The sequence below is a fragment of the Pelodiscus sinensis genome, chromosome 9 (assembly GCF_052426305.1).
Source record: "Pelodiscus sinensis isolate ZL-2025 chromosome 9, ASM5242630v1, whole genome shotgun sequence".
In the NCBI taxonomy this organism is placed as follows: domain Eukaryota; kingdom Metazoa; phylum Chordata; order Testudines; family Trionychidae; genus Pelodiscus; species Pelodiscus sinensis.
The window spans coordinates 25,257,681-25,270,081 of NC_143060.1; the positions used below are offsets into that span (position 1 = coordinate 25,257,681).

General features: G+C 41.3%; 1 protein-coding gene across 3 annotated transcripts in view; it reads left to right on the forward strand.

Annotated features, from left to right (window-relative positions):
- LOC102460847 (serine/threonine-protein kinase TNNI3K) overlaps positions 1-11,932 on the forward strand; it is a 213,073-nt gene extending 201,141 nt beyond the window's left edge. For all 3 annotated transcript variants that reach the window (XM_089780463.1, XM_006130399.5, XM_075936240.2), the window contains 2 exons: positions 5,921-6,000; positions 10,354-11,932. In XM_089780463.1, coding sequence (XP_089636589.1) covers positions 5,921-6,000; positions 10,354-10,430 — 157 coding nt within the window. In that variant the 3' untranslated portion in view covers positions 10,431-11,932. The remainder of the gene's footprint in view (positions 1-5,920; positions 6,001-10,353) is intronic.
- The last annotated feature ends 469 nt before the right edge of the window (positions 11,933-12,401 follow it).

Here is a 12,401-nt window from a genome sequence, read left to right on the forward strand (position 1 = left end):
GTCGACGTTATGTCGACAGAACTCAGCGGTAGTGTGGATGCAGGTATAGTTTTGTCGACAAAAGTCCACTTTTGTCAACAAAACTCTGTAGTCTAGACACACCCTGAGTGTTCCAAGCCTCTGACAATGGCTTAGTAATAATTACAGCAAACTTCAAATAATCACTGTTTCATTTCCAGATCTGTTTCTGAGATAAAGCACAATGGACACAGAGAGCCTACCACTCACTTCAAAACCTAATATCCATCAAGCATTTGTATTCTGATCCCACTACTCTGCAGCTGTACGTCGAGGGGAAGGCAGGGGAAGGAGTCGCTCGGATCCTGTTCTTCTGGTGGCTTTTTCTTTTACACCAGTGTTCTTCAGCAGTTTTCTGCCTGACTGTTAGTTATGGGCCTAAAATAGCTGCACTCAGCTCCACAATGTTCAGTGAGATACAAGACAAATGACAGGCAGTAGGTGCAAGAGCTTTGAAGAGTTTGTTTGCCAACAGGGAGACTAGTTTACTGCAGCTCTACTCTAGGGGCATCTGTCTGCATTTTCCAAGAGCTAGACTCCAAATGAGGCAGCTGTTCCAAACACGTATAAATAAAAGAAGTGTGTTCCTATGGGAACCTTTGCAATATTAGATTACCTATTCCCCAGCTACGGTTTCCTTTCAGTTTACTTTCTCATAGAGAATCGTAGACTTGAGGATACATTTTCAGCGCTGTGCATGTGGAATTATGCTTTTTAGCTCACTAAAACACATAGTTAATGTTTACCCCATGAACTATCCATTTTTATAGTGACCTTAAATCCTGAACAATAGGCTGATTGTCCTTTCTTCTTGCAAACCAAATTGTTTAAAATAAATTTGCAAAAATTTCATGGAGTAAATATTAATCCAGACACAGGCACACCCACATTAGATCATGATGAAAAAGGAAAAATGAATGATGTACCAATCCAGCAATAAATATTATTTTATAATAAATGAGTAGGTGAGTAGAATTTTGCAACTGTAATTGAAGGACTTTCAGTTTTATTTTTATCCTCTAATATTTCAGTGTGCAGAAAGCACCAGAAAATTATTATGGGAATCCATCTACTCCTTATTTTGCACACCATTAAAAAGATTAAAGTCAAACTTTACTACTGCATATACCTAGCAGTTCTTTGTGGCAAGGACTCATTCTTACTATGTGTTTGAACAAATACTAGCACAATGGAGTCCAAATCCTGTTTAGCACTTCTGGGTGCTACTATAATAGCAATACAATATTTTACTACTTTTTAAGGAAGTAAAAAATCAGTCCAGTATTCTAAGGAGGTTGGGTTGTTTTTTTTAATTCTTCATGTTCGGGAAAGTTTTCCTTTTCCTAGTAGCTCTCTCTGTGAAAGGCTTATAATCAGGGTTAAGAAGGGTGCTACCCCAGCAATCTATTATATATTTGAGAGACTTTGTCTGTCTGTCTGTCTGTTTGTTCAAGAACTCCTAAACAGTAAGAGCTAGGACCACCACATTTGGTATGTAGCTTCCTCGTATCATAACTTTAAGCAAGGTCAGGGTTTGGTTGTGCTAGGAAAATGGGATGTGCCTGGAATGTGGGATTGCTTCTCATAAAACCATACAGAAAAAGAACAGAATCACCAGGCACACATCCAGGACTATGCCACCTCCAAGCCTCCCACCACCAAGGCACCCTTTAGAGATGGTACCTGGGGGCTGACGCTCCCCACCCCACTGCCCTCCAATTCATATGTGGACATTACTGGCTATTTCCCTTCTTCAGGGAGTGAGAGGAAAGTGCATAGTTTGCTGCATTCCTCACTCTGGGTGGGAAGCACAGGAAAGAGATGAATTTGGACTTGCCCCACCAGGGGACATGCACCCTTCCCTTGGCTGTGCCTACTGGAGCTGCAGCAGCCATGGAAAGGTGCTTCTCACCTGGCCCCAAGCTGCTGTGGCAAGAGAGGGCTTTAATTGTCCTCTCTCACTGGGGCAGGCTACATACTGAACCCTTCGTCCCCAGCCCCACAGCAGAGCAACGATTTAAATGAAGCATGTACATAGCATTTTTTATTTTATTTTCCCCAAAACAAAAATTAATCAAGTCAAGAAGCTGAGTAATGCCTGGTAAATCTTCTAGTATCCTATATCTAAGGAGCTGAAGAGTTTCTACAGAATGGCTGTATTATCAAAGAGTGCACAGTGGAATAACTAGCTGCAGTCTGAACCATGTGCTTATGTTACCTCTGAGATAGTATCACAGGTGTATATTTTGCTCTGGATTTGTGTATTCAAGGTAAACTAGTTTAGTCAAGATATTGCTTGTATAGTATAATCTTCTTGGAAGGAAAATTTTGTTTGTTAGTACCAAACCAATTTTTATTTGGATTTAAAATGGAATAGTAATTGTAGTGTTATTATTATACTATATTATTAGTATTAGTTAGCTATGTTGTGACATGGTAGATGCAATGAGACTAGAGCCAGGACAGCTATTTGCAATAAGCTTGATTAATGTAGCTACTTTTTCTATTTTGTATTATCCACGAACAGGCATAGACTATACAGATTTGCTAGTGGGCCAAAATTATTTAACAAATGGCTTATGTGAATCTTTTTAATTCTGTGAATGGCTCAGAAATGGTTCATTTCAAATAAACCCTAATCCAAAGTCTCTTGAAGTTGATTGAAGGGCTTTATTTTAAGGGGCTTCAGATCAGGGCTCAGTTGCTTCAGACAATGGCTATTCATAATGGCAAGTCATAATAAGATATTTATTCTGTGTGATGGAACTCCTAAATTGTGTGATATTGTTTCTGCCATTGGCCTGAAGAATTCTCAGTCCTGCAAGTACAGGACATTGAGGGTACGTCTACACTGCATCCCTAGTTCGAACTAGGGATGCAAATGGAGACAATCGAAGTAGTTAATGAAGTAGTCAAAAAATGAGGAGTAACATTAGTTCGGACTAAGGGCTTTAGTCCAAACTAACGCGTCCCGGAGCACACTTCCTGGTTCAAATCAGCTGTGATTCGAACTAGCGTGCTGGCGAGATCATGTTAATGGAGCGCGGGATATTTAAATCCCCGCTTCATTAACTACTTCGATTGTCTCCATTTGCATCCCTAGTTCGAACTAGGGATGCAGTGTAGATGTACCCTGAGGTAATTAAGGTGACCTTTGATTTCTCTTAACTCAGAAGAAGAAGAAACAGCATTCTGTACAGAAAGTTCAAACCAGCATGACTCACAGAGGCTATGTCTACACAGCAGTGTTATTTCAGAATAACTGATGTTATTTCAAATTAACAGTGCACGTCTACACAGCAAGCAGTTATTTTGATATAATGTTAGAATAATGGCAAGCTGGAGGACTTCTTATTGCAACTCCTGTAACCCTCATTTTATGAGGGGTAAGGGAAGTCAAAGGAAGAGTGCTCTAACTCAAACTTCCTGCTGTATAGATAGCACCAAGGCTGAAATAAGCTATGCCAGATGTTGGGTCCCAAACACACATTATATCTGGTGAATTGCACAAATGTGCCTTCCCTGCTATTGTTTGGTATGGGCCAGGCCCCTCTCTAATGAAAGCACACAGGTTGGTGTAAGGCACAATGTTAAAAGCCAGTTGAATATAACCTAGTAGGCTATGTAGCGATTCCACTGATCAGCTGCAGAATATTTACTAGGATGTTATATAAATAAATATAAACCTAAATATAAACCTCTATTTGTGTCCAGAGTTCTAAAAAACAGAGTATGGTCTAGTGCAGGAGTGAGCAATAAGCGGCCCCTGAGCTGAATGTGGTTTGCTGAGGTTAAGCTCCTGGTGGGCTGCCGGATGTTTTATTTACCCACATCTCCACAGGTACAGCCACTCACAGCTCTTGCTGGCTGAGGCTTGCCATTCCCAACCAATAAGAGGTTCAGGAAATAGCAGCATACTTGGACATTGCTTCCCATAGCTCCCATTGGCCAGGAAGGGTGAACCATGGCCAGTGGGAGCAGTGAGCCATTGTACCTGCAGAGGCACAGGTAAATAAAGCATCTGGTGGCCCACTAACCCTGGGCACAGCACATCTGGCCTGCAGGCCGCTTATTGCCCACTCCTGGTCTAGTGTTCAGTATGGGTGCTAGGAGTCATGTGTCCTGGCTTTTGTTCTTAATTCTGCTGCTTATGTGTTACGTGGCCTTGAGCAAGCCACTGAACTTTTCTGTACTGCAGTTTGCCCATCCGTAAAATGTAACTCATAGTCGTCACAGTGGGGTGATCAGTATTTGCGAGGCATTATGGATTGAAGTGGCTACAGAAAGGTAAAAAATTAATAAAGTTTTTCAAGATAACGCTTACACTATTATTTCAAATCCCTCATGCCCTGCAAAAGTATTTCCCAGCAAAGCTTTTTCTCCAAAGAAACAAATAGATGAGCTGTTCCCAAACCCAACTTCTATCTCCTTCCCTACTCTGTAAAAGCTGATCTGATGCAGAACAAAAATGTCAAGTATCATTATATATACCAAAAATAAGTAGATCTGTCTGTCAGGAAAGGAACACCATTTATGTTTTTATTACTCAGTGTCCTTTAGAAAGAGAAATGTCATTTAACAAAAAAACAGAGAGATTTTTTTAAATGAGAAAGTTCTGATTTAAAGTCAGGTTTGGTACAATGGAGACTAAAGGATAAAATATTATCCATGCGTAACCATTCTCGAAAGCCACCTAATTTTGTCAGGAGTAAAATCAGCCAGGTTGTGACAACCTTACCTGCCATTAGTTAGCAGCTTGCTTCATTGAAATCACCAGGGAAACTGCATTGTTGCAAATAATTTCAAATGTCCTTTCCAGCAATGTCTCCCACCAGTGTGCCTGAAGATGCTATGTCACTGTAACCACAGTGACTCACTATATATTATTCGTTTATGTCTCCCTGGAAATACAGTTCTCTTGGGGCTTCTTGTTTTCTTTTCCCTGGGTATGCTCAATTTCAGTTTGCCTGTTATCTGAGAAGAGCCGGTAAAGGACAGTCTTTACTTGATAGCTCTTGATGATCGAGGATAATAAACCCACAGGCATTGTGGTACTGGTGGTCAGTACCACTGAAAAACAGCTTAGGGATGGTCTTTGTCAGAGAAACTAATTTGCAGAAACCTGATAGCAGTGATGTATAAAATATTGATACTTAGAATTGCTACTAAAATAGCAATGTACAAGCAATTGTGACACCAAAGTAAGATATTTGACTAAAGTTACTTTGGAAATGTGTGTTGTGTGTGCATGTGTGTTGGATTTACAATCCTGAATAAGAGCCCGTCATTCCAAAGGCTTTACTGTGAATGCTGATAGCAGGCATATTTTATGTTACTGTCTTTTGCCTCAAAAGCTTCAGAGGGGTAGCCGAGTTAGTTTAACTGGAAAAATTTAAAAACAACAAATAGTCTTGCAGCACCTTATAGACTAACAAAACATGTAGTTGGTATCATAAGCTTGCAAGGGCACAACCCACTTCTTCAGATGAATGGAATTATTAAAGGTCCAGTTTCTAAATAAATAGGGGATGGGGAGAAAAGGAAAAAGAAGGGGAAAAAAAGGAGAAAGAAATAGTCAATTATTATTAATTAATTATAAATAATTAATTAATGGGCATTCTAATTGACAATTCCTTTCCCCTTTTTTTCTTTTTTTACCTTCTTTTTCTTTCTCTCCCACCCTCCCCTATTTATTTAGAAACTGGACCTTTAATAACTACATTCATCTGAAGAAGTGGGCTGTGCCCATGAAAGCTGGTGATACCCCTACATGTTTTGTTAGTCTTTAAGGTGCTGCCAGACTATTTGTTGTTGTTTAAGTTTTGCCTCAAAGTATATTTCTGGAAAAGCCAATGCAACTCATTCTGATCATTGTAATCAAGGTGTCATGTCAATTTTACAGCACTGGTCACCACCCCTCTCAAGGCCTGTCCTTGGACGACATGAGGAGGAATTTCCAGTACCCACCTATTGATAGAAATGGTGAGTCTACGCAGAATTCTTATCTTCAGCAAAAGCTGAGCTTAATTGTACTTGTACTTGGGGATGAGGTACTTGCCTTGGAATTTAAGTGGCATGAGTGATGAGAGGCATTTGTCACCCCAAGCTGAAAATGATCCATCCTTGCGGGGCTGCACCATGTTGACAGAGGAGACCAAAGCTCCAGTGGCTGTCGGGGGTGGCTCTTAGTGGAGGGGAGTGCAGCATTGTCACTGCCTTCCACAGGGAGAGTCCCTGGCAGATAGTCACTGGGGGATTAGAATCCGGTGCAGGCAGGAGGACTCCTGGATGACTTCCTGGATGCATTTAAGCACACAGGGCTATAGTCATCTAAGGCAACGGCAAATTCCTGGAAAAAGGCATTTGCTGTGACAGCTGCTTATTACCACTAAACACCACAGTTACACTGACAACTTGTAGCTGTTTGTCGTCGCTACCTGTTTTTTTGCCTGTCTTTAACTGAGTCCATCAGGGCCAGATTTTGAAAGGCATGGTATTAAAGGTATTAACTGAAATCAGTGGCAATTAGGCACTGAAAGGCCATGACAAATCTAGCCCTGAGCACTCTCGGGCAGGGTCCGTCTGTTCATTACAAGTGTGTAGCCCTGAGCTTTGAAGGGAGCCTCTGGGCACGACTGTAGTGCAAATAAAAAATAACAATAGTTATAAAAACAGATGTATGGTGCTTAGAGTACATGGAAACATTTAAGGAAAAGAAGCTTATGCCCCACAGACTTGTAGCCGCTTCTTGTGGCACAGTGCAGTGTATCAGAAGCACAGCCCAGGCTGGCTTGAGAACAGTCTTCTGAAAAGAAATTAGGGCTCCATGTGTGACAGTCTCACTGTTTGCTTTAAATGGGACATTTACTCATTGTGGGGCGAGGGGGCTCTCAGGACAGCTGTAAAACCTGGAACGCTGTCACAATCAAGTGTGTGGGCCACAAATAGCCTTAGCCCAATTGTAGCAGAGGATGGTTGTGTCGATAATACACAAGTGTTATCAAGAACCAGCACTAAGTATCAATGGCAATAGCATTGAGAGATTCCACCAGAAATGGAGCTAATAGTAAATACCATGCACCATGCTTCTTCCATAGCAAATGGGATTTTCCCTGCACATAGGAGAACCAAAACTCAGAAAGTTGCAAATCCAGATCTCCCATTCTTTCTCCCCTGGACCTCAACAGCAATTGCAGGCAGCAGGTTGCAGTTAAATTGCTACTGAAGACAAGACTCTCAAAAGCAGGTGCTTGAAGGGATGTCCTTGAATCTAAATTATGATGTAAATAAGTGGCCAGATTTTCCAACATGCTGAGCAACCAGCAGCTCCCACTGAGGTACCCCAGTGACAGTGGCTGGATGCTCAGCGTATTAGAGGATGTGCACTCTTATTTAAGAGCTGAAATATGGAGCTCGAAGCCTGGTTTTATGCTCCTTTTTTTAAATCTAGGTGTAATGTAAGCAGAAGGTTCATAGAATTGTTGCCCTTCTGGCCTGAGCACATGGCCAATCACTGGGGGCTTGCATGTGTGTTTTCATTAGCTATCGAAATCAATTATAAGACTCTTGTTATATTTGTGGGTGCAATGAAGGTGTTTTGCAGAGAATCTATAATGACCCTGTTTCCCTGAACACAGTAGAAACAAACAATAGCAGGCAGTGTCCTTGCTCGCAATTTACAAACTGCTTGCCTGGCTAGTTCTGTGCCCAGGGAGGATTGTCTCTCTACTCCATCTCAGGGCCACACTGACGACTGCTTCTCTCGCTGCCTGCTTGCTTTCTTGGCTTCCTGCCTATCCATCCACACACATTTTGCCAATCAGTCCCCCTAGACCATACATTTCCAATTGGGGCTATGTCTACACTACAGGGTTTTTCCAGGAAATATCCTGGAAAAACTCCACCGTGTCTAGGGAACGCATCTACTCTTCCACTTTTTTTTGCAGAAGAGCAGACACGCTCTTTCAGAAGCCCTGTCTTCCTTCTCCCGTGAGGAAGAAGGGCTCTTCCAAAAGAGGAGGCTTTTCCGAAATTTGGCCCAGTGTAGATAAGTCCAGACATAAGTTCAGAATAGACAGGAATTGTGGATCCCAAAGACGTTTGATAGTTCTCTGTTACCCTAACTGCATATAATGTGTCATGCTCATGGCGCTAAATGATAGGCACTAAGGTTTGATGATGCCTTTTCTTCCTGGGAGTGAAGTGTGGATAGTGTGGAGCACCATTAAGGTGTTGTTCTCACTCCAGGAGTTTAGCTTGTGTATCTGCCTCTGAGGATACCTTTCCTCTTGTTAATAGGATCTCGGCAGTCAAGAGCCTTAGAAATGCTCTCACCCATCCATGTTTCTCTTTGTATGTGGCTAGATAGCCCAGTGGTGTGCAGAATTTATCAGTGATCACCAAACTGTAGGGCATTCCCAGCAAGGGGTTGCAAAGGAACATTTGGGAGGGCAGTGGGGCTTATGGGTGCTGGGGTGGGAATGCCACTGACCCCGCTCCACCCGCTGGCTCTGCTTAAGCTTCAGTCCCAGCCCCACCCTCACCCTTGGCCCAATTACAGCTCGGTTCCTGGCTCCCGCTCTCCTTTCCCGCCCTGCAGCCCTGGCCATGGCACTGATCCCAGCTCTATCGCTGCCCCCAGCTGCAGCTCCAGTCTCAGCCTGCTTCCTTCTATCCACACTTCCCACACATGAGCTATAGCCCCACTTCAAGCTTCAAGTAGGTTCTAACTGTGAAAAATTTGGGGCCCCTAGTCTATAAAGTTGTGACCACAGCACATGTAGACATGCTCTCGAGCTTTAATTTAGCTAGCATGGGTCTTGGAGGAGTGAAGCCTCAGCAGCATGGGGCTGAGGTACAAGTCCACTCAGAACCCTGGGTAAGGACTTGGGTAGCTGGCACACACTGTTGCCTATGCTGCCGTGGCTCCTCAGCTCAGGTATCAGAGCAGATAAAAGCTAGCTGTTCTATGACTACAAAATCTGATTCCAATCCCACCACCCCATAGGTAGAACTAGATTAGAAATCATTTCCCTTGTAAATATATGAAGGTGGACCATGACTCCGCTTTCACACACGTATTCCTTTATTAGTCCAAAGGCCACGCGGTGCTCATTCCATCCAAAATGCCAATACAAACACGTACATACTTATGTTTTATACCCTAGCAGCAACATAGTTGTAAGCTTTGGCCAAAATACTCATAACAAAATCAGGCTTGGGAGATTCCTTCCCATTATGGTGTGACTCAAAGGGTGAAGAAAAAAAATCTGACCATAAAACTTCTCTGATTCTTGATTTTTATATACTAAATAAAGAAATAATGCTATCGCTGGGCATTGGACTTTAGCCAAAGAGACAACAAGGTATTTTAAGGCTAAACCTTATGCCTGCTGCCCAGTTAACTGGTTTCCTGTATTTCTATCACTTCAGCACAGAGCTTTCATAAGATAACACCTGTGTTTCCAAGGCAGGTACATATTTAACTAAAACAACTTTTCTTTCTTGCAATCTTACTCTTCGGGTCACTTGCTTTGAGTCTTATGACATTCAAATTCTCAAATTCAATTTAAAACTGTAGCTCACTTAGGCTGTAGGCCTGTACACTTTTAGGCTGCTAATGTGCAGGGGTGCTGAGCTTAACAAAGTTGAGGTTATTGATTATTTTTTCTCCTCCTTTTCTACATGTTTTATGTTTTGCCAAATTATTTGAGCTGTTACCTTTTTTCTATTATTTGACATCTTACTAGAACTGTAGAGTGACTCAAGACCCAAAAATTTGAGCTGATTGGGTCAAATGTAGACAACTTACAGCAGCATCAAAAGAACAGCAATGACTACTGACCAGTGAACCAGTGCACTTTTAATTGGAAGTATGACACTGGCAATGGCAGTTGATCACCTTCTGATAACCTCCAAGAATTAAAGCATAAATAATTATTCATAACAGAATGCATACCTTGGCCCTATTGGACCCCAATTTGAAAGGTCAACAAAAGATATTTTAATATAAAACATATGCTGTATAATTAAAATATTTGGAGTCAAGGGTCTGTCTGTTTTTCAGTCATTGATGTTTTACGGACCCTGATTTCTGTTAAATTCCTTTGCATGAATGATAGGCTTTGTGTTTTATTTTTTAAATTTTACTCAGAAGGTTATATCGCCTTGGGTTTCATATGCTGCAAAAAGACGTCAGCATGTGCCTTGCTTATTTATCTCGAAAAGACGTTTGCATTATCTTTATGACATGGTCACTGGCTGGAAAGGAGAAAAGTGTTGCTATGTTGTGAGGTGATTGTGAATAACACGTGAACTTTTCTCTGCTTTATGCAGGATACGTGTCTGATCCCATGAGTTCTATGCGATTTCATTCCTGCAGTAATAGTGGCAGCTTTGAAGACAGCAGCTGACAGCATGAACCATCTACCTGGAGAGAGATTCCCTATAAACTGACAGCAGCAATTCTTACTGTGTCAGCGTAGCTCCCAGTCATCATACATTACACCAAAGATGCCTAAATTGGCCTGTTTATTTACTGATGGTGAACATTTCTATCATAAATTATGCTGTAACCTATTTTTCCTGCCAGCATGCTTAGGATTTTCTGGTGGGGCACATCTATCTCCCCGTAAGAAAAGCAAACGTCCACAAGGAATACTGCACCTTAAATTTGAACATTAATAATTTGAAAAGAGATAAAAGCAAAAATAAATCTGTTAAAGTGACACAATTCTAGGGCAAGTTGTTTTACCTTGGACTGCAGTAGGGCATGTGCAGATATCGTAAACTTCCCAACTGATACAAACAAAGTAATAACAAACCCAGTCTGCATCACGGGAAAGAATCATTCATATCATCCCTGCAGGAACGCAGCAGGACACACCACAGCCAATGTCGTTCCACTTTCATAACATTTTTCCTCATTTTCTTTATGGGTTTGTGGGTTTGTCTGAGTTTGGAAACCTTCAGTTCTCTAATTTCTTATGTCCCTGAAGGTTGTACAGCTGTAGTTCTCCAGGCCCTCAATCTTGTAATCCATCTCAGTCCCAGGCCCTGGATACTCTAAATCCTCTGTATGTGACTAAAGAAATCCTTAGCTGGCTATCCTAATTGGCATCTGAACTGATTTATATATATATATATATACATATATAAAATCTGCTTTCTACTTCGGGTTTTGTGCCTTACATCCTCGAAGTACATAGAAAATGATCTGTAGTTCTCTTATGCTTATATTTTTAAAAAAACTTTAACCAGCTAGAGAGAGATAAGAAACTAAACCACAACCCATATAAGTTTAATGGAGCCATATAAAATTTTTGTGTCACAAATGTAATAACCTTGTAGCAAGACAAAAGGTTACATTTTCACTCACCCAGAGCATATCTACTCTGCAGTGCCATCTAGTGATTCTAGGATGCAAACGTGGGTATTGAGCATCCAGCATTTTCATTTCATGTTTCATTCATTTGGTTCTACGACAGAATTTTAATTACTGAGAACACCCTTTTGTTCCCCCTATCCCTCCCAGAAAAATAAGAAAGAAAAGGACCTTGAACTATTCCAAAGCAAAGTTAAATCCTTCAGTAATTATTTTGTATTGTTTGGCAAATAAATTTTGGCAGAGAGATTCTATTGCTATAATAGTTTGGGTTTTTTTAAGCTGCATGAGAGTATATAACTGTCAGGCTGAGTAGAAACTCATGTTCAAGATTTGTGCTTTTCTGAGAATATTATGTACGTTGGTTTCACATGACTGGTGTTTCTGATTAACTCTGTGATTAGGTAGTGCAAGTGCTGGTATAGCATTTGGTCTATAAATGTGTAATATATTTTATTGACTCAAGTCTTTTCTGCATGTTGTTGGTTTCAGAATCTTGTAGCAATAAAAATGAGGAAGGTTTCGCTTGGAGAGCTTTGTAGGTGGTGCAGTGTTTTATTATTTGTTTTACTTCAGAGTCATCTGAAGCATTCTAGGGAAAAACAAAACTGAAATATTAACATTGACAGGATGCGGCTTCTCTCCCTCACTGTCAGCCCCAAGGCATCCCTTGGGCAACTCCTTTGGCTTGGGAATGGCTATGGTTTCATTTTCAGAAACAAAGCACTTAGGAAAAGTAAATGATCTGAATAGTCAGACAGTGAATTGTCGAGAATCCAGCTCCTCACCAAGAGGATTAATCATCTGAATAGCATTTCCCTTCATAGAACTTGAAAGTTCTTCTCTGCCAGGAACACCTGCCCTGTAGCTGATTAGCCTGCTCCAGGATTCCAAACCTGGCCACACCTATTCCCAGACATTTTTATCAAGACAGCAGCTTCTCTGCCTAGGACCTCCTATCACAAGGAAAGAGGTGGAATGGCATCGTTCAGCACCATAA